At 36.9% G+C, this 23,370-nt stretch overlaps 1 protein-coding gene across 5 annotated transcripts in view; it reads left to right on the top strand.

Annotated features, from left to right (window-relative positions):
• MAP3K7 (mitogen-activated protein kinase kinase kinase 7) overlaps nt 1-13,828 on the top strand; it is a 77,417-nt gene extending 63,589 nt beyond the window's left edge. For 2 of the 5 annotated variants that reach the window (XM_063097203.1, XM_063097202.1), the window contains 4 exons: nt 304-409; nt 5,238-5,299; nt 5,991-6,106; nt 7,859-8,722. In XM_063097203.1, coding sequence (XP_062953273.1) covers nt 304-409; nt 5,238-5,299; nt 5,991-6,106; nt 7,859-8,039 — 465 coding nt within the window. In that variant the 3' untranslated portion in view covers nt 8,040-8,722. Of the gene's footprint in view, nt 1-303; nt 410-5,237; nt 5,300-5,990; nt 6,107-7,858; nt 8,723-9,433; nt 9,489-13,738 lie in introns of those variants that run through there. The other 3 variants (XM_063097204.1, XM_063097205.1, XR_010023619.1) reach the window with 2 other exon arrangements.
• Nucleotides 13,829-23,370: the final 9,542 nt, after the last annotated feature.

The raw sequence follows: 23,370 nt of genomic DNA, 5'->3' as shown, positions 1-23,370 counted from the left end.
TTGAAATCCCCAGGGCTGTCAGCTTACTCACTTGCTAGTTTCCTAATCTTGCTTTGTTTCTGGTCTCAGAGTATTTCTCTTACTTTCTTGTAAGCTCATCAGTTTTTAAGAGGTATCATGTGTGAGTACATACAAATTTTTACATATATATAGTATTCTTACAGGATTTATTTTGCAAGAGTTTTTTCGGGATCTCTACTAATAGAAATGGAAGTCTGTCTTTTGCCTTTTAATGGAAATGTTCTGTCATTATTTTTTTAATCAAAAATCACATTTTGTTTCTTCTGACACTTCTTCCTACAGGTGAGCAGTAGGTCATCCAGTCCCAGTGTCAGAATGATCACTACCTCAGGACCAACCTCAGAAAAGCCAACTCGAAGTCATCCATGGACCCCTGATGATTCTACAGGTGATCAGTCTATTTTCTCATTATAATTATGAAGTTGAATTCATCATGTTTGTGTTCATTTAGTGGTGTCGTCAATCTTTACAAAGGCAGGCATTATATAGTAGTTTAGATTTTCGTATTAATAAAATCAACTATTTAGCAATAAATTTTAAAATGTCTCTTTGAATTACTAAGACAGAGACTGTCTTGCCGTCTGTGTTTTTTTTTCCAAGATACTAAACATGTATTATGAAGATAGTTTTGGTTTTTTTACAGTTAGGAAGCATATTGTATTCTTGATACTTTAGTCTCTGGTTTTCCTGTTATGACTAAAGTCAATATCTTCTAAATCAAATCAACACAGTGGTAAAAATAATCATCATCCTCATCTTCATCTGAATCTTTTGTTTTAAGGGCATAAGATATCATGTACCTAGGGAGAAAAAAATTCTAAGCATTGACCTTTTGAATCATTTTTAACTGATAGGGAGACTTCATTTCAATTATATAAGTATTATATTGATTAAGCCTTTAAAAGCCTGTTAAGAGTTATTAAAATTCCCCAACATGAATAACTAACTGGTCACAATATTAGTATTAAAATCTGTCTGTCTGTAATAGTTTTATTACGGGCAAACAGGAAATGATGTGCTATAGTAGAATTAACTTTTCCCTAACATTAAGAGAATACTTTGATAAATACCTAGCAGTTTATTTGTATGAAAATTTTCATTTATTAAGTCAGAGAGGGAAAGATGATCTTAGACCTTGGAAAATTAAACCATTTGGGATTTTATATAAGATCAACTGTGTTTTTAATAGTGGCAATTAAATTGAAGTCAGATTTCTATCTTTACAAACTAAAATACTACTCAAGTATTTATAGATATTTGGTATGATTTAGTCCATTTGATAATTTAATTTAAAAAGTTAACTGGGTGGTTTTTCTCTTTGTGTCATGTAAGATAGACCTATGTTTAGCCAGAGTTGTACTCTCTAGTTTTAGTGAGTTTAAATTTAGTAGTGAAAAAAACTCCTAAGTTTCACCCCTAGCACAGCCCAACCTAGGATTGTTTAGGACATTCACCACTGCTCAGCACATGTGCGGAATTCATCATAGACATGTTCCTCCCCAGTGGTAGACAGGAAATGCTCTTGCCAGGTTTTATCATTAATGTTCAGGTGATACCAGCTCATTTTGGTTCCTGAACCCTTGGGCAAGGGAATATTCTCCCTGACATTACAACATTTTCTCAGGTCTGGTACTCAACCTGGCAGAGCCTCCCAACTTCAGCCTAGGCTAATCTAGACATACTAGTCAACATGAGGCAGATTGTGAATTCATGGGGGTAAAATGAAAATTCTTTTAAGTGTCTTTCACTTAAATGCTATGTATTTCCACTTCATGTGTGCTCCTGTCCTTCCAACCCTGTCTCATTTCTTTTCCAGTACCTAAAAATGCCGCAAAATACCAATAGCTAGAAATCTCACCTGGGCCCAGGTTGTAATGTCAACTGAATTTTGTCTTTGCCTTGAAATATATTGCAAATATATAGTTATAATTTTTAAATAATTTTGAATACATTTTAAAAATTGAGACTCTGGTTTACCAAAGTGTATAATTAAGCTTTGTAGTGTTTCTAAGAAAAGTATGGTAATCAAGATAATAGAATAAACTATAGGAAACAGAAAAGTAAAGACTTTTTCTTTGAAGGCCCATTGACCCAGGAAAAAATTAAGAGTATAAATATAAATTAAAACAACCCAATGATTTTTTTTTTTTTAATTTAGAAAAGTAGAGGTTTCTGTGTATTTTCAGAGAATACCGAAGAGCATAACAATTTAATAATCATGACAGGTAATGAGTACTCTCCAGTTTCTATTTGTAATATAATGGGTACAAGAAAGGCATACATACCCAGGTGATCTAGTGAGAGAGATACCTAGACCCAGTAGAAGGAGCCACAGAGGGGGAAACTCACTAAAAAATTTCTCCTGTACTTAGTACTTTGCAAAGATAAATGTATAAGATGTGGCCCATTCCTTGCAATCTGAGTAGAGTCATAATACTAACACATTAAATGTAAACTCATCATGCTATATAATAAATACTAAATGGGCAGTACAAGCTAAGTGTTTTAATAGTTAAGAGATAAGTTAATTAAATAAGACCTGGCATAATCTGTGACTTTCATAAAGTGGTAAGACTTGTTCTTTAGTCATAAGGCAGAAAGGAGAAGGCAACATTCCACATGAAGGGAATGCATACTTGAAGAATATGAGATGGTAACAAGTATTGTGTTTGGGGGGCAAGAAAAGAAATTTTGCCCAATTTAATCAAACCACTGAGTTATGACATTCAGGAGAAGGACATTAGATTTGATTAGCAAGTGAAGCATTAAAAAACCAAACTGTCATGGTATCACCTTGCTATCTTGTGACCAATTATTGCTATTAGAGACTAGAAGCTCAATCTCAATTTAGATAAAAGTGAGAAAATGAAATCCTACTTCTCAGTTTTAGAGAAAAGATGAAATTCAATTTAAGTTCCTCACCATGGAAGGGCTTTAATTATTTGAATAACATAAGCCTTGGACTTTTTTTCTAACCCCCAGAATACTATGAAATATTGATGTATTATATTTAATTCTAAAATATATATCAGATATGGGCCGAGCCCGTGGCGCACTCGGTAGAGTGCAGCGCTGGGAGCGCTGCGACGCTCCCGCCGCGGGTTCGGATCCTATATAGAAATGACCGGTGCGCTCACTGGCTGAGTACCGGTCACAAAAAAGACAAAAAATAAAAAATAAAAAAAATAAAATATATATCAGATACAAGGTGCTGATATAATGAGATGTATAAGGTGTCAGTGATTTAAGAAAGAGTAATGGAAGTAGAAATGTTAAATTGAAAAAACTTTTTCAAGACATTTAATTTTTCCTGAGTCAGGGGAAAATCGTTCTCAGTCAGTTTTAGTTTTATGGAAAGCAGTGTTTGCATGGGGAGCATAGTTTGAAACTGCTGTTGGGAGAGAGAAAGTGTTGCTTAGAGAAATAACAAATTAAGCATACTTCTTGTTTAGCCACTTCAGAAAAACATTTATGTTAGCAAATGATTTTAGGGTAAGTACCTTAAAGCTCTACTAGGCACTACTGTTTTTCTTTCTCTATTGCACTCCAGTGTTTAATAAACATTACTTTTTCAGTCTGAAATACAAACTTGACTATTTAAAATTGCCCTTTTTCCCTAATTCTCCATTTAGTATCAAGAATAATAATACAGCATGCACCACATAACGATGTCTTGCTCAACCTTAGACCGCATATACGACAGTGGTCCCGTAAGATTATAGTACCATATTTTTACTGTACCTCTTTTATGTGTAGATGTGTTTAGATACACAAATACTTACCATTGTGTTACAGTTGCCTGCACTATTCAGTACAGCAACATGCTGTACAGGTTTGTAGCCTAGTTGTGTAGTAGGCTATACAATTTAGGTTCATGTAGGTACACTCTATCGTGTTCACACAATAGCGAAATCACCTGACAAGGCAAATTTCAGAACACATTCCTGTTGTTAAGCGAGGCAGAACTGTAATAATAATGATAACAACTTGAGTGCTTAATATATGTCAGCATTGCTCATTGTTCCTTCCATATATTATCTCATTTAGTCTGATTTAACTTATTTATTAGCTTTTGGAGTTACTTGCAAGCACATTTTTAATGGCTTTAAAAAAAAAAAAACCCTAGAATATCAATCAACAATAAATTAGAAGGTTACTGAACCATCAAACTGCCTTAGTTTTTTATTGGATTGAATATAATGCCTCTGCTGTCATCCTGACCTTGCTTATATCCACACCACTCTTTCAAGGAGTTACTTGTCAGATAAGGGCTGAACAGCTTGCTCATTTTTCTCTAATAGTGAGAAAGCAGCAACTTCCACAATAGAAGAGTCTATATTACTTCACAGTTATTCTGCTTACTTTTGGAACTATTCTACATAAATGTTAATGTTGGGGAGAGACCATCTTATACATCTCAATCAAGTTGTGTGGCAGTTTTACCTCTTTTGAAATATAGACAAAAGTTATCTGTTCAAATACTTTGATAAAATTGACTGATTGTTTGAATTAACCAATTTAACCTCTTGTTTGTTTCCATACTGTTCATATGTTTAATATACTCTCGTCAGTAACATCTCTCATTTTCCGCAGTGATTCTTATTGGGAGGGGTAGGCTAGAGGATTCACATGAGAATCCTTATAAACTGAAAATGATCTGCTAGAGAAGAATGTGTCTCTTGCTCTCTCCCTTTCCCTGTTAAGGAAGACTGATGTTGACACAGTTAACACAGCTTTACAGTAAACTTAGCATGGTAAAGAAAAGAAACAGATGTGGAGTTTGATTAGGTAGGATCGGTTAAGACTGAATTTAAAATATAAGGTCCCACATGAACACATCACTGTTTTTATTTTTAATTAAACAAAGGTTTACAAGCCTTAATATCTGAGGGTACTTCAAAAAATCCATGAAGAGATTCAGATTATCTTTCAATTCTACTTTTTCATGAATTTTTGAAGTACCCTTGTGTTCTGTTCAGTTTATAGCCAACTTAAATTGTAGGTATGAGAATATGATTGCATTCTCATTATCTAGTAATTGGATGTTCTCCTTTTACCTTTAGAATTCAAAAATAGACTCTTTATTACCAATAACAATAACTTTTATTTTACATGTTATTTACATTAGGGAAAAAAATATTTCATGCATGCTTTTTTGCTTTTTGTTTATAATTATTTAAGACAGAAAATATATAAATTATGTGCTTGAATTCCAGATACCAATGGATCAGATAACTCCATCCCAATGGCTTATCTTACACTGGATCACCAACTACAGGTAAAGGAGTACTTCCTCAGTGAAAGTTACTGTTTTCTTTTTAGAGGTTTATCTTTGAATCTGGCAGTTATGTTCCTATTCATCATTGTATATTTATTTATGCTTTTAGTTGACCTTAAACTTTTTAAAATAAAAATAAATGATTCTTTCAGTTAAGATAAGGAAATTTAAAATTGGCAGAATTATATATTCTTAACAGTTATCTTAAAATACTCCCATGTATTTGTTCAAGACTGTTAAGCATAGCATTTTCACTCTTTAATTTTAGTGCATTAAAATATAAAACTCATCTAAGCCCACCCCTATTTAATACATTTTGTGATACACTCTCATGTTCATAGTGACAAAAAATGTAAATAATACACTTCAGTGCCTCTTCTTGAGTATGAGTGCTATAAACATTTTTCGATATAATACAGTTTGGCAACCTGAAATGTCATGCCATAAACTACGAGTACTGTAGTCATAATTCTCTGTATCAGTGAAAGTGTTAAGATAGCAAGTATAAATTCCTTTTTGAGTTAACTCTGACAAAAGGACACTGAGATTTTCTAGGGCATAGTTTAACACTTATTTTTAGAAGATTATTTGCTTTAGAGCTATAAAAATATATCACAGTCTCTGTCTTACCTCTCAGCTAGATATTGAGATTTGATTTAATTATGTTTTAACATCTCTGACTTATTTTCAGCCTCTTGCACCATGCCCAAACTCCAAAGAATCTATGGCAGTGTTTGAACAGCATTGTAAAATGGCCCAAGAATATATGAAAGTTCAAACAGAAATTGCATTGTTATTACAAAGGAAGTAAGTTATATTTTATGAATAACACATTAGTATTTTGAGTTTAAAACATATTAAGGTGCAATATTCCTTGAAGATATGAAAACTGTATAATTTTCAGAATTAGTCATTAAGCATTTTTCCAACTTGGAAATTTTAGTTCATGTTTAAGTTTTAAGCACCCTTTGACTACTGTTCGTGCAAAACTCAACTCTTTTGACTATATGTGATGTTATATTAGTACTAAGGAAAATAAACCAGTGCTGTACACCCATGTGTTTTATATTCTCAGAGTTTTAAAGTTAAAACCTGTTTAGACTCATTCTTTATAAAGATTTATTGTTTCCTTGGACATAAGTAAAATAATTTAAGTTACTAACGTTCAGTTGTGCTTTATCTTAGAAACATTTTTGTAGATATATTCTTTCCAGGTATATGTTTAGGAGAATAGGATTACTCAGTAGAGGCTTTATTTTATACCTGAGTGTTTTTTCTGAGTTATAGAAACTGCCTTTCTTCTTTTTTTTAAGAAATCCAGTCCAATTTTCACACTACTATATTCACAATTCTTTAAAAAAAAAAAAAAACATTCAGTGTTCTTAAGCATGACCCTCACGAAATTTTATCCTTATGAAGCTGATTTATGGTTGGTAATTAAAATGAAATGTTGTAGGAGAAAAAATCATGGCAGCTATATGTATGGTAATAGCACTCTCTCTTAATTTTAATCTAAATAAATAAAAATTCTTGTTTTCTGAAGTAATTTGTGAAAAGTTTTCTGCTTGTGCTTCAAAAAAAGATAAAAAAATAAGTTTTATCACAGTTTACCAATATAATGATTTAAAAATGAACTATACTTGGTATCTTAAAGGTAAGCCTAAGCAGGAAATTAAATATTGCAGTTTGTAGAAGTAATTATGGAGCTGCTTTATGTTGAAAAAAACCTCACATATTTAACACATACTTTTGTCATACTTTTAATCATTTGAAAGAAGAAGAGTTCTGTGCTGGAAAGAACAAAAGATGGATGGGGGGTATGTGAAAACTCTGACAGTTTTAACCAATTTTAAATACTGTAAATGAGAAATATTATTATAACTTATTTTGTTTGAGGACTTTTTATTAATTGTTTATTAACCTCAGTTTAGAAGCTAGTACTTAATATCCCTTATATAAAGGGACTTAAAGAAGTCTCTAAAAGACTCTGAGGGTCATTCCTAAAAATGTTTGCAAATTTAAGTGGTTTAAAAGTGGTACTTGTAATGTTCTCACTTTTTTTAAATGGAAAAGAGCTTTAAGTTGGATAGCATCTATTTTAATTAGTTTGCAAATGTTCTATTAGCTACCACTCCGCACTGTAGTTAAATAGGATTGTGACTTCAGATTATGAATATGATTAAATGAATATAAAAGTAAAATGTGAATGATAGAGACTTCAAGATAGCCAGACAGAGTCTTTCCCAATCTTCTTCCTTCCTACCCAAAAAGAGGATACCAAGTGAAATTTTCTGAAACTTTTATTTTACCTTTTTATCTGCTTCACTAATTGTCTAAGTACAGTTACTTATTAAAAGAATTGTGATATATGTATGGTTACACCAAAAGAATGAGTGATAGTTTCCATTTGGCCCATAATTATATTTGGGTAGTGTACCTAAGATGCAGAATGATAAAACCAGAATAAAAGTTCTTATTAATTGAGCTTCCATCATCAGCTAGTGAAGTATGAATTTTTCCATCATGTGTAATATTTTATTATGCGGTGTTTGTTTTCAGGCAAGAACTAGTTGCAGAACTGGACCAGGATGAAAAGGACCAGCAAAATACATCTCGTCTGGTACAGGAACATAAAAAGCTTTTAGATGAAAACAAAAGCCTTTCCACCTACTACCAGCAATGCAAAAAACAACTAGAGGTCATCAGAAGTCAGCAGCAAAAACGACAAGGCACTTCATGATTCTCTGGGACCGTTAAATTTTAAAATATGCAAAGGAAGACTTTTTTAAAAAGAAAGAAAAACCCTTATAATGACAATTCATGAGTGTTAGATTTTTGGCGTGTTCTGATTTTGCCAACTGCCTATATTTGCTGCATTTGTTTTTTCCTTTTCTCGTGGTGGAAATGCAATTCCACCGTCTTGTTGCATAACATGGTGGCGTCTGTGACTTGAATAAGCAGCAGTTCTCAACTTCAAAACAAATGCAGTGAACTGTGACTGTATATGCATGCTCATTGTGTGAAGGCTAGCCTAGCAGAACCTGGGGTATCAAACTAGCTGCTATATGCAAACATTGTCCTTTTTTCCATATTAGAGGTGGAACCTCAAGCATGATTTTGTTCTTGTATCTCATCTCAAAAAACTAGTAATTTTTTTTCCCAAAATATGGTATATACCAAGTTAAAGACAGGGTATTATAAATCTAGAATAGTGGTGGTGTATTACAGAAATACAGAACCTTTAGGAATAGTTTATGGGCTTTGATGCCAACATCCTGGGATCAGTACTGAACTTAGTTCCATCCATAAAATATTTAAAGGTAAGTGATGGCTGCTGTGTTTAATGAAAGCAATTTTACCGGATTTCATTAGACTAAAATATGATTGATACATTGAATAAAATGGAACTTTTTTTTTTTTTAAGTCATGAAGATTTTTAATCCTGCGATTATGTGTATGTGTGTTGAAACTGTAAAGCTTTTATGACTCTAATATTAGTATCTCTTAAATGAAGTTAAAAGGCAAAAGAATATGATCCGTCTTAAATGATCATTCCTTCCTGCAATGATTATTGGATTGTTTTACCATATATTTGAAAAAACTGAAGAGAAATAATGGAAAATGGAAATAATTACTCTAGCTAAAAGGCTTGGGCTTAGATTTCTTTTTACAATACCAAACAAGGAATAAACTGGGTAGATCAGAAAAGTTAGAAAGGAAGTTAAAGACGTAAATATAAATTCATCAAGTATCCTACTTATCCTAGGTATTGGGATACTTGATTTTCCTTGCAAGCCCACTCTAGCGTGCCCGCTGCCTTTCAACACTTTTAAGAGAATTTCAACACTTACAAAGAGAATATTTATATTGTTAACAATAGCTTTGCTACAGCCTTCAAAATAAAAGTAATAATAAAACATAATTGAAATAATAGACTACACAAGCTCTATTTTTTCAGTTAATATTAAAATAAGTCACATTTTGATACTAGTGGTGTTTTTTAAATAAGGATGTTGTCAGTCTCTTTTTTATAGCATTAATGTTTTATTGAAGAGAAAATAAAAAGTGAAAGCATAATTACTCTGATTATTAGAATTCTATCATGATTGTATTGTAGTTTTTGCTCTATTTCAGATAAGCAAGATGATCTAAGAAGTTATCAAAAGTATTCTTAAAAATGCTAAAGCAGGTAACTTTTTCTTTCATTATTTTTTTCTGCTCCCACTGAGTTTTATAATGAATTCCTTGTGTATACAAGCAATAAAGGTAAGGACAGTTTGTCCTAAACTGTGTCATTTTTAGCTTCTTCAGAATCTCTTGCTAGAAAGCTTCAGGTAACTAAATGTCTTCCTTCATTTTATTTAAATAAAAGGGTTATCATTCCCAAATAATTTGATTATCCAACTGAAATTAATATAGGACCTAACATATTAATAGTAAAATAAAATTGGCACAGAAAACTGTAGACTAAAGAAAAGCATAAGTCATCCATAGCATTGCTGCTTGTATGTACATCTGTCACTCCACAAAAAGGGACCTAGTCACTGTTAAGGCTTTTCTAATTATCTCAGAGCATAAGATATCTAAGCATGAATTGACTTTTCCATTAGGATTTTTAGCATTAGAGATTTCAGATTTTTATTTCTAGTCCTTGAAGTGTTTTGCTATATCATAACATGCTGAAAGGGAAAATTTATTACTATTATATGCAGTCACTTCATAAAAATATCCAAATACATAAATGGAAGAAAATAGTAGATTTTAGTCATGGTACCACATGCAAAAGGCTGTTGAACAGTTGCCTGTTTGTTTACAGGAAGTTTCTTGGGATTTTCAGTACTGTAGTTGTCCTGGACGTTGAGTGCAGTTCAGCCTTACTGTTTTTAAGTAGTTGCACTGCCAGTCTCATACTTTTAAGTCCTGATGATCCCTGGAGATGGGAGAAAGGATATCAGGGATAATTAGATTCACGGCCAGTTTCACCAGTGTCCTCACCCATCAAACCATCAAATAGAGATGTTAACAAGTAACCAAACTTTTTGTTAATGCTGGTTTTACAATTTATCCTAACCCTCATTTTTGGGCGAAAATAGCAAATAAGGAAGCAAGTGGCTAAAATGCCCCACTCTAGGATATTCGCAGACAATCCCTAAACAAACCCTAATTACATTTTATTCCTGCCTCCAGGGAAAGAAAGCAAAGCTTTAATCTAGAGGGAAATACTCTTCAGCACTAAAAACTGCTTTTTTGAGTTGCATAAAAATCAGTTAAGAATATTTACTTTATAGCAACACAGCATATTGAAAAGATTTGTTAGTAGTCGTTTACAAGCGTTTGACTACTTTTGCTGAAGTATTTTAGAGCATTGAATGTCCTTTTTTCTTCAAGTTTCTTTCATGTTCCTAATTTCAGCTCCTGCCTGTAGTCAGAAATCACAGGTCTTCCCTGTGAAACTTTTGTTTCTGTGTGTGTGTGTGGTTTTCAGCACCAAATTCCTTTCTTCATATGGTAGTAAGTGCTACTGCTACTTCTGTCATTCAGAACATTTTATGTAAAATGATGTAATGCAGAAATTCTTGTGCATACTGTGTAATAGAAGGAAGCTTTTTAGATTTATTTTTGTTTTTAATAAAATTCAGATTATTATTCTAAACTGGTACAGAAATATGGTGAATAACTTATATCAGCAAATGAGCTGTAAGGTGTTCTGCTCTAGCAGTGTGTGTACCTTACACAGAAACTAATAAAAACTGAAATCTCAATATTATAATACTCAACACTGTTATACCATATCATGAGTTTTAAGAGGCTGGGTGACTGACCAGTTAACACGTCATCTCCTTTAATTTAAAATTATGATTAAATAGGTGCTCTTCACAATTTCATGAGTCCTAATTTGTATGAAGCACAATGTGGCATAAATCACTAAGTGATTCTTTTCATTAAGAAACTGATTTTTTATAGTATTTCTAAGTTGCATCAAGTATTTCATTCCTTTATCAACCTATTAACTCCCCAAACCTACACATAACCCACACATTCTTATAAACCCTACCTTCATTTTAGTTAATCCATCCTTTCGGTTTTGTTTTTCATTCCTTTTACAAGTATTTATATTTGTTAAATATTAAAAGCTGAGCTGCTATTACTTACTAATGCCAAGTTACATGTCCATTTCATTCACACAGTAGTTGGATGGTATTCCCATTTTACGGATGAGATGGGAAGATAGGCTCCTAAAGATTAAAATTTATGCCTGAGTCTGCTCTTCCATCATCTGTTTTAGGCAAAATTTCATGTATGGGGATTGGGTGGCCACTATCAACTCATGAGGTGAAGAAGAGCATAGGAAATTTTAAAAATTAACTAGAAAATGAAGGGGAACGTGAGGTAACTTCTAATTAGCAAGCACAGGGCCTTTGTGACCACTCTATAATGACAGAGGCAACATTGAGGCTCCCATGTGTCCTTTCAACCCAAGTCTGTGCTCTAAACAACTTTGCCATACTATAAAATGCTCACCAAATTCTGAGGTGCTTCAGCTTTCACATTCACTTATTTGGTGGATGGGGTGTCTTCATTCTTCTACCCCCTTCACCTGACAGACATGTGCCAAAAGGAAATACAAATAATAGTATTGTGAGGCTTGTTCTGAAAAGAAGGCTTGTTCTCCACTGCAGGAAAGTGGGGCTTAACCTGGGTTTTTTCATTTTTGGTTTGTTTCTTTGTAGTTTTATTTTTGCCTTTTATTTTTTATCTTACTTGTTTTTGAATAGGGGTATAATTCATATATAGTAAACTGCATCCATTTAAAGTCTGCAACTGAGTGAATTTTGACATGTGTATGCACTTGTGAAACCATCCCAGCAATTAAGATACTGACTATGTTTACCACCTCCAAAAGTTCCCTTATGCCCTCAACAGTCAAGCACTCCCTTAGCCAGGGCCCCAGACCACCACTGATCTGCTTTCTAACAATACAGGTTAGTTTGCATTTTCTGGAATTTTACATAAATGAAATTAGACAGTGTGTACTCTTTACTTTTTGAGATTTTTTTGCCACTTGAATAATTTTTTAAATTTTTTTGAGGGGAATTTTTAATTAAACCATTTCTAGTAGTATCTGAACATCTTTCAGTACCAGTCTTTGATGGAAAACTTAGGTTTTAGGAAGCTGTAGATGTATTTAGTGTGACTGTGCAATGTCATCATCTTCTGAAAACATTTAAGATCATTCATTTTTATGTGTTTTGCAGAACCTTAATACTTTGCTCACATAAATTCTCTGCATGTGTATGTTAAAGTAAGCATATTTATATCTGTATTGCTTTAGGCATTAGAAAGGTGAATGGACATGGCAAGGCCATTTCTAGGCCTGTGGTAGTTTACAGCAAACATTGTTGATAAGTTGAACTTTTTTTTTTAAGTTTTTTTTTTTTAATTGAACTACTTTCTAATTGTTCAAAATCTTAGGAAAGACTAGGTTTATTATTATACCACAGAGAAATATGCAAAAACAATATTTCAGTAACAGTGAAAACAGTCTTCTTGAAAATAACATATTTGACATAGTATCTCTCTCAGACAGGTGCTATCAATGGTCCTTCCTGGTATAGTGTTACACATAGAGATAAATAAGATTGCGTAGGCAGGTCATGTGGTGCTTGTCACCCAACCCTATGTTCCTTTTTCACCAATGACTAACCACTGCTCCCAGAGTTTCTCATACCCCCTGCCATGCAGTCCCACCAAAACTGAGCTTCTGTTTAAATGACCTGCCCTTCATATCAGTTATTTCAGGCAGCCTTTGAAATCATTGGCTTCCATGCTATGCATAACTTGGGTCTTCCAAAATATATAAGGCCACTTTTTTAGTGAAGCTTTTCTGAGAAATGAGTGGTTATTTAACCGTTCTGAGTTTCATGGTGCTTTTAACTTTCCAAGTTGTGAAATACATTCTTTATCCTGTAATTTAATGGTCAGTGATATCTTACAGATTACGTATAGCAGGGGGATCATTGCTTTGAGAGCACCGGAAATTATTGAGGAAATGCTGGATATTTATCTTCTGAAAAGCAAAAGTGATTTACAAAATGCAATTACTTTTCAGATGTATTGCTTGTTTGTATTTGTGGATAACTTCTCTTTAGACATTACAGGAATGACTATGTTAATCGTTCTTTGACTCATTTACTAAATTCAAATTAGGGACTAAAGAAACCTGAAAATAGGTGTAACTTTTATGGTTGAAGTATAAATGGAGATATTCCCTCATCACACACTCTAGAAACCTTTTAGGTTTTTTTCAATTTTCTACACAGGTTCTTAACTAAATATCTATCTAAAATGTGATAAGACATCACTGCTTACAAACGTTGGTAACACTAGTTTCTTTTGCATGTACCATGAGAATTTCTTAACAGATGTTATTTCTTTCAGGATTGGAAACGTGTTTGTATCATCTAAGCTGCATATGAAATCGATGGACTTAATGCACTTGTAAAACAGATCTACTTCTGTAAATTGGGGCCTTGTACTACTAGTACATGCTTAGTAAAACTCATGTCTGACTACATAATTCTGTCTTCCCATTTAATGCTTCCAAGTTTTATGTGTAGGAGGATTGAAGAAGTAGTACAAATTTCCTTGGCCTAAGCTGAACATTTCTGCCCTTTTTACTTTTTTCCATCTATATCAGAAAATCCCTTAATATCAGGGCTGCAGAGCATGTACACTATCTCCCTATATTTGTTAGGACATAAGTTTGGCTGCTGCTTGGAGTATTTTGGAGCAATGGCTTAAAAGTAAGCAGTTCTTTTCTTCTTATATAAAAAGTCTAGGGCCGAGCCCATGGCGCACTGGGAAAAAGTCTAAAGTAATAGGATGGTTCTGCTCATCTGCATTCTACACAAAGAGAAAGGGAAAGCATAAAAGCAGTGAAGGCGCACGTCAATTGGGCTCACATCCTTTGACCAGAACGTAGTCACATGGCCACCCGTCGCTGTAGGGAGGCTAGGAAATGTCTTTATAATGGGCAGCCACACTCAGGAGTTCAGTTACAAGTGAAGGATCAAAAGGATGTAGTGGGGCAATGAGTAGCCTCCACCACCACACTGTCTTGGAAGGAAGGTAGGCCACTTCCTTGGTCCCCACTTCCACAATAAAAGGGAAGTAAGAAAGCTGGCCTTTCACCAGAATACACAGGTAATTTGCATTTTCATTAATGTAAAAATCTGACTAGTATGGTATGCACATACTTTAAGATTTTCCTGTATTTATAATTAATGCAGTTTAGAAAAATAAAATGAAACTTAAATGTATTATAAGTTGGAACACCTTATTCAGAAGCCAGACTTGAAATAATTTAAATATTCAATATCAGACAGCACTCCTTAAAAAAAAAAAACTTTGATAGAAAGCCCATTATGAAAAGAAAACAAAGGTTAACTTAAGGGTAAAAAAAATGTTTAACAAACTTAGAGATATCATTGTGAATACAATTGAAAGAGAAAAGAATATTTGTTAAGAGTATTTAGTTTCAAGCATTTCTTAAATGTTATCCTTGCTGTAGAGATAAACTGAAGCTCAGAGGGTTTGAAAATTTGCCCAGCTAGTAGTGATGGACGCCAGTTCAAACCCAGGTCTTCTAAGCCTTAGGGCCTACAAAACTCTCATTTCTTAATTAGTTTAGAACTTGGAATATATTTTCTTGCTTACTTAGTAAAGAGGAAGCGAGCAATGTTCCCAAGCCCATTCGCAAAATCTCTTTGTTCTTTAATGAAAATAAAATAATAATGCCATTGAATGGAACAGTTTTTAACAAAGACTGTGAGAGCAAACAGAAAAGTGAAACAGTTGATGTCTTCAGTTATTGGTATTGTGGAGGTTTTTCTCTTTTAAAAATTCTTTCCCTTTTTATTGTTTTCTGTGCAGTAAAAATAAAAACCAGGAGGGGGGAAAACTTTAGACAACACTCCAACCATGTTTCATTGGCAAGGGGCAGTCCACAGGACACAATTGGAGCCTTTGCATGTATGCTACAAGGGCCGGAACTTCCCCTCCTGCTACTGGCCCCAACCTGCAGGTAGGAGGGGACTCTGAAGGTACTTCCATGGATTTGATGGGAGAAATTCTGCTCCCAGAATTTAATGGGAGAAAATACACATTCTGGGGAAATTCTGCTCCAGAATGACAGGGTAGGACACAGGGATATAAATTTTTTTTTTCTAATTCCCCAAGCAATTCTGTTGCCCAAATTTGAGAACTACCTGCTCTATCCAGCAAACAGAAAGGATATTGTAATTGCAAATGTTCTTGATTCTAACCCATCTGGTACTGTGGAAGCTAAGAGGTTGGATCAGAGAAAGATAAAATCTGCTGTATTGCTGATATTCATAAAAAATAGGAGAATGAAGGTGAGGCTAAGATTAGGAAAGTTACAGAGATGAAGGTTTTCATAGTTTTTGAAAAAAGCTTTTAAAAACTATGAAAAGGCAATTCATATGTTCAGGTAGGTAGAGGCCTGAAAAAAATCTGCCTTTCTAGGAGGGAAAGGTGAACATAAGAAAATCAAAGTTTTGAATGTGCTTTGTCTTTTCCACCACTCCCTTCCCTATGAGGAAGCATACAAAGTAAAGATGATGCTAGAAACTGTTCTAGAGGTATACTACTCTACAATTATGTTCATTACAGCATCCAGTAAAAAATTAAAAGACCACCTGAACAGTCATTAATCAGGGTTAAATAAGTTATAGTAGAGCTATACCGTATACTACTATGTAGCCATTAAAAGGTATGATACAGTTCTACAATTGGTTTCTAAATCTGTCCATATTGAATCCCTCAAAATATTAAAAGATTAACACACCAAGAAGGAGGATTTGTAACAGGAATGCAACATTTTTAAAAAGTTATCTGTAATTTATTATGTAAACAGTTTAAAGGAGAGGAACTGTCTAGTTATATCAATAGATGCCTAAAGGACATTTGATAATATTCACTAATAAGGTAGGATTAGAACGGAATTTCCCAAACTTAATAAAGACTGCTCACCAAAATAAACAGCATATTAAACAGTGAAAATGACTAATGTCATTTAATTAAATCTGAAATTAGATCTGAATCAAAGCAGAGATGCACTTTCTATTATCCAATGTTCTTTTAAAGTTTTAGCTAAATGAAAAAAGACCCCCAAAACTAGAATAATTAGTACAAACACTGGAAATTAAAATGATTTCCTTTGCAGAATATAAAATTGTATGGAAAGTCCATGAGACTCTACTTAGAGTGGCTTTCATAGAGAATTTTTCACCTGCAGATGGGTCTTAGTGTGCCAGTTCGGAAGGGTGTGGGGGTTCTGGCTCCACATAGATGCAGTGGCATAGTCTCCGTGCAGCTGCTTCAGCTGTGATCAAGGTCAGCAATAACTGGGTCCCTCAGTGGCACAGGCTGTAGAAGTTCATGCCAGTTGTGGCAGTGGCAACATAGATTCTTAAGGTCATCAGTGGCAAGAGCTTTGGGGATCCTTGTCTTCTCATTTTCCACACATTGAAGAGACATCGCTAAGGGGGTGCCTTTTGGTGTTAGGTCAGATATGACCTACAAGCAGCTGCACCAGCACTGGGTTTCAGGTGCTGCTGGTGCTTGGAGTGGCTGTAGAACCAAGGTCCTGGACTCAGGGTCTCAGGAACCTATTGTGACATCTAGGTCTTAGGGTACAGGTTCACTGTCTATGGCAGGGTTAGATGTAAATTGCCTACAGCACCAAGATCTGTGACTCTGAGGCACCCCCTGGCAGCTCGGGCCCAGTGGGTCAATTGTAGCGTTGACTCTGACCCAGTGGGGCAGGTGACAACACTGGCCCATCTCTGGGGGAGAAGGGATGCATGCTGTAGAGGTTTGGGCCCAGGGAGCAAGGTACTGCTGCAACTTGGGAACCAGGGCCAGTAGGGCTCAGTGGTCACTTGGGTCCCAGGGTATGAGGCATCATGTAGTGGTGACTGTAGACTCTGGACTGGTCTACACCAGACTCTGTGAGGCCAGGTGCAGTGGCAGCAAGGACCCAAAATAGTGGAGCGTGGCTGTCATTTGGCCCTGGGGGGCAGGGAACAGAACAGCGATGACTCCACTACCTGGGGAAAGGCTGGGGAGAGAGGTGCATGAGACTCTACTTAAATACTACTATTAGAATTAATAAGAGAATTTGATAAAGTAGCTGTATCCGATATACATCAAAATCAGTAGCTTGTCTCCATAATACCAATAATCAGAAGTAGAAGTGAGATTTTTAAAAAATCTGACAGTAGCAATAAAATTATAAAATGCCAAGGAGAACATTTAACAGGGAAAAGGAAGGGCTGAAGAAAATTAAAGTCTTAATAAATAATATAACATAAGATCTGAATCTAACATTTTTCTAAATGTGAAAACAATATCAAGTTTTATGTAGGTATATGATGTGTATAGATTATTTGTTTAATGTATTAATCAGAAGTCCAGTGGAGTTGAGAGTGGGTTTATTCTGAATTGGACAAAATTTTAAAGTTCTTAGAAATAAATGCTCAACAATTGAGGTATAATTTACATACAGACTGTAAGTGTACAATTTGATAAGTTTTGGCAAGATCTATACACCTGTGAAGCCACCACAAGATACTGAGAGTTTCCCCAATCCCAAAAGTTTCCTTGTGCCCACTGGTAATCCATTCCTCTTTCACTCCCAACTTCAGGCAACCACTGGTCTGCTTCCTATAACTATATTTGTTTTGTATTTTCTAACCCTACAGAATGTAGTGTCTTTTGGCTGAATTTTTCTCACTATGATTTTGATATTTACCCAAGTTGTATGTTTTAATAGTTTGTTCCTTTATTATTTTTGAGTAGAATTTTATTGTGTGGATATAACAAATTTTGTTTACCCACTCACGTATTGATGGATATTTTGAATTACTTTCAGTTTGGGGCCCTTACAAATAAAGTTGCTGTGGATATTTGTGTACAAGTCTTTATGTAGACATCTGTTTTTATTTCTTTTGGGTAAAAACTTAGAAGTGGAATAGCTGAGTTTATGATAGGTGTATATTTAACTTTTTAAAGAAAAAGGAAAAGCTGCCAAAACTTTTCCAAAGTGGCTATACAATTTTATATTCCCACCAGAAGTGTATGAGAGTTCCAGTTGCTCTACATCTTTGTCAACACTTGGTATGGTCAGTCTTCTTAATTGTTATCATTCTAATAGGTGTGTGATGGTATCTTATTGTGGTTTTAATTTGCATTTCCCTGATAACTAATGATTTTGAACATCTTGTCATGTGTTTATTGGCCTTTCATATAATTTCTTTTATGAAGTGTCTTCAAATCTTTTGCCCATTTTTTAAATTGGGTGTTTCTCTCCTTAATATTGACTTCTGTTTACTCTTGTTACAGTTCTTTGTCTGATTTTGTGCTGTGAATATTTTCTCCCAGTCTGTGGCTTGCCTTTTTTATTTTCTTAATGATATATTTCAAAGAGAAAAAGCTTTTAATTTTGATAAAGTTCAATTTTTTTATTTTGTTTTTTATCTCAATGCTTTCAATGTTTGGTTGAAAAATCTTTGTCTATCCCAAAGTAACAAAGATTTTTCCGTATGTTTTTTCTAGAAGTTACCTAGTTTAGCTTTTACATCTAGGTCTATGATCCATTTTGAGTAATTATTATATTTTGTGTGAGGTAAAGATCATTGTTCATTTTTTTCGTAGAGCTATGCAGTTGTGTTCCAGCACCATTCATTGAAAAGACTCTTTTCCCCATAGAATTACCTTACCACCATTGTTGAAATCATTTGACTAATACATATGTGAGTCTGTTTGGTAGACTTACTATTCTTTTCCATTGATCTATTTACCAAATTATAGTATTATAGCAAGTCTTCAAATCAGTGATATAAGTCCTCCAATTTTGTTCTTTTTAAAAATTGATTTAGCAATTTTAATACTAAAAACCCAGCATAATGAGTTCATATACATTTTAATATCAACTTAGTAATTTCTACCAAAAAAAAAGGTCTGGTTTTGTTTGTTTGTTTGTTTTACTTTACTTCTCAATATACATTGTAGTTGATTTTCATGCCCTTTACCCATTCCTCTCCACCCCTTCCCCCACCCACATCATATCTGTTCATTTGATTTAAATAATTCAAGGGATTTTTGTGGTTATTCTGTCTTCTTTCCCCCCCACCACCCTTTATTTGTTTGTGTGTTTATTTATTTATTTTTAGCTCTCACAAATAAGTGAGAACATGTGGTATTTCTTTTTCTGTGCCTGAGTTGTTTTACTTAATATAATTTTCTTTAGGTCCATCCATGTTGTTGCAAATGGTAGTATTTCATTCTTTTTTATAGCAGAGTAGTATTCCATTGTGTAGATATACCACAGTTTTCGTATCCACTCATCAGACAATGGACATTTGGGCAGTTTCCAACTCTTGTCTATTATAAATAGTGCTGCGATAAACATTGGAGTACAGGTATCCCTTCGGCATGATGATTTCCATTCCTCTGGGTATATTCCCAACAGTGGAGTAGCTGAGTCATATGGTAGATCTATCTGTAACTGTTGGAGGAATCGCCATACCATTTTCCATAAATGCTGCACCATTTTGCAGCCCCACTGTAGGGACCCAAATGCCCCAAGGGATCACACCCCGATCACATAAGCCCTTCTCGGCCACACCCCATCATGGTGCTGGTTGCCCTTCTCTTCCGTATTCTCCTTCCCGCCAGCGCGAATTACACACCAATCAGCTCCCCCCCAAACTCCATGCGGTATGCTAAGTAGGGATTATATTTTAAGCCAATCAGCTTTCCCCTTAAAGCCCTATATATGTGTGTGTGTGCTGCCTAATAAAGGGGCTCTCTCCGGTGGATCGTCAACTGGTGTCGACTCTTCCTTTCATTTGGTGCCGAAACCCGGGATGGAGTTTCTCTCGAGCGGCGACACTTTTCGGATCGCAGCGACAGCACCTTCCGAGTCACCCCTCAGGGCTCCCTCGAGCTGTAACACTTTTCAGATCACAGTGGCAGCACCTCTCGAGTCGCCCCTCAGGAACTCCGTCCTGCCAGGACCGGCCTCCCTTCCACCGCTCACCATTGACGGTCCACCCTCGTCCATTGTTTTCGGCGCTGGCTTCTTCCACTCACCACCGGCTCATCATTAGGGAAGCCCCCTTTTCTAAAGGGCACCGGCCCTTTTCAGGCTACCACAGGGAGTCTAGATCGTCCGGTAGCCCCTAACACCCATACCCACCCCACCACAGTCTTCACGACCACCATAAATTCCCAAACTATAACAGGTTCCAAAGCCCCGGTAAACTTTTACTTTCATTTTTGGAGGTTAAAAGCCCCATTCTGTTCTCTCCTTCTCTCTTTCACCCTCTTGTCCACCACTCTCTTCTATTCTCTGTCTGATTTCCGTCGCTCTCCACTTCCCGGGTCCAGGACCCGACCAGAAATTCCTAGCGCTAGGTTTCCTTCAGGCACCAGGCTTTTGCCCTAGAGAAGTGAAGGTCTGGGTGACGAACCAAACCTCCCTTCTCTCCTCCTGGTTCGTACCTGAACCTGCCGGGACTAACGTGACCTACTGGGGACGCCCTCTAGGATCCCGCTTTTCCCAACCGTCCGAAGGATCTGTCGTATCACTAATCTCTGTCCAATTTCTGTCTAAAATTCCCATTAAGAGACCAGAATGGGCGCTTCCTCCTCCTCCCTAGAGGACTCTCCACTTCGCCTTCTGAAAAACCTCACCAATCTTTCCCTCGGGCCAGATATTAGGCCCAAACTCCTTACCAAATTCTGCACACAAGATTGGCCTTATTATCCTTTAGATAATCAAAACACATGGCCCCCTGAGGGCACATTAGATCCTAACATTCTACGCGACCTCTTTAACTACTGCCAGCGCCTAAAAAAATGGAAGGAGATCCCCTACATCAAGGCTTTTCGCCTCTTGGCTCAGAACCCCGCCCTCTGCTCCTCCTGTACTCCCTCTCAAGTCCTTTTAGCCTGTAAACCCTCTTCACAGTCACCCCTCTATCCTTCCACCTTCGACCCTGCTGATGAACCCCCACCCTACCGATCTTCTCCTCCCCCAGTGCCTCCAGCATCTGCTCCTCTTCCCCCCTCATCCGCGTCACCTTCTGCACCTCCAGCGCCATCCACTCCCCCGTCTTTACCCTCACCTACCCCTGACCCACTAAGACCCCCTTTCACCTGTTCCCGAGGTCCTCCCCCCACCCCTTCAACAATTGCCCCACTACGTGAGGTAGCTGGGGCTGAAGGAATAGTTAGGGTCCATGTTCCCTTTTCCCTAGCCGACCTTACAGAATTAGAAAAAAGACTAGGCTCTTTCTCTACCGACCCTACCACCTACATTAAAGAATTCCAATGGATCCTGCAGGCCTTCAGCCTCACACATCATGACATCTTCATGCTCCTAGCCAATACCCTCCTTCCCGAGGAACGCTGCAGGGTCTGGGATACAGCCCAAACCCATGCCACTGACACCCATCGTACCAATCCGGTTCACCCATCAGGCCCCCCAGCTGTCCCAGAACAGGAACCTAATTGGGATTATAACACAGCCCAGGGAATCCAGGCTCGAGACCGTTTTGCCTCTTGCTTAATTGGCCTCAAAAAATCGGCTCGCAAGGTTGTCAATTTCCAAAAAATTCAAGAAATTGTCCAAAAAAAGGAGGAAACTCCCTCCGAGTTCCTCAATAGATTTACTCAGGCCTTTCAACAATACACTAACTTAGACTCCAACTCAGAAGATGGCCGGCATGTCCTTATGACTTATTTTCTGGCCCAATCCTACCCCGACATTAAAACTAAACTTAAAAAATTAGAGCAGGGTCCTGCAACCCCTCAGACTGAAATCCTGTCAGTGACCTTCAAAGTCGTTCATAATCGAGAGGAGGAAAAGGAACGTCGAAAACAAAAGGCCGACCATGCCAACTTCCAGATGTTGGCCCAGCTTATCAAACCCCCTGGGCGCCCTCCCACAGCCTCCACCTCTAAGCCTCCACCTGGAGCCTGCTTTAAATGTGGAAAGGAAGGGCATTGGGCAAAGGCTTGCCCCACCCCCAGGCCCCCCACCACTCCTTGTCCAAAATGCAAAAAGAAGGGACATTGGGGATCTGATTGTCCCCTCGCCCGAAGGGGTGAGGGACCAACTGCCCCACAGTCCCCCGAACCGTGGACTCCACCTATGGTGGGCCTCGCTGAGGAGGACTGATGGAGCCTTGGGCCCTTCCCGACCATCTCTATAACAAAGCAGGAGCCCAGGGTATCCATGGTTGTGGATGGCCACCCAATATCTTTCCTCCTGGACACTGGAGCCACCTTTTCGGTCTTAAGGGAATATAAAGGCCCCACCACCTCCAGCAGCTCTCCTATAGTCGGGGTAGGAGGTAAACAAATCTTTCCCCCAAAAACCCCTCTTTTAACCTGCTGCCTTCAAGGCACTCAATCCATTTTCTCCCATTCCTTTCTAGTCATGCCACAATGCCCCGTCCCCTTGTTGGGACGGGACACTCTATCACGGCTTCAAGTCTCCATTACCTTGCCCCTGTCCTCTTCCTCTTCCCCCGTTTCCTTCCTCCTAGCGCTAGTTCAAGCCCAAGATCCTACTAATTCCACCCCTCCAAAAAAGTCCTTACCCATCCTGACGCACCCTGTTAACCCCACAGTTTGGGACACTGCCAGCCCCGCTCTGGCCCAGTGTTCCCCCGTACACATAAAACTAAAAGACCCCTCCAGGCTCAGTATCCATTAACCACAGCAGCCCTCCTCGGGTTAAGTCCCCAGAACCCAAAACCCCCCTAACCCCTAAGTGGGAAGGCCCGTGTCCTGTCATCCTTTGCACTCCGACCACTGCTAAACTTGCCCTGCCAGGTAATCATGTTACTCCATGGATTCATATTTCTAGGCTGAAGCCTTACACTCAGGATCTGCCATTGGCCACCAAGAACTCCAGTAACAAACTGCAGAAGAACTTAACACACCATTCTTTTAAGTGTATCCCTCATCCTACCGAC

Source organism: Cynocephalus volans, chromosome 5 (genome assembly GCF_027409185.1).
Source record: "Cynocephalus volans isolate mCynVol1 chromosome 5, mCynVol1.pri, whole genome shotgun sequence".
NCBI lineage: Eukaryota > Metazoa > Chordata > Mammalia > Dermoptera > Cynocephalidae > Cynocephalus > Cynocephalus volans.
The sequence above is the reverse complement of the archived record's forward strand: the minus strand, read 5'-3'. Positions and strand labels throughout refer to the sequence as shown.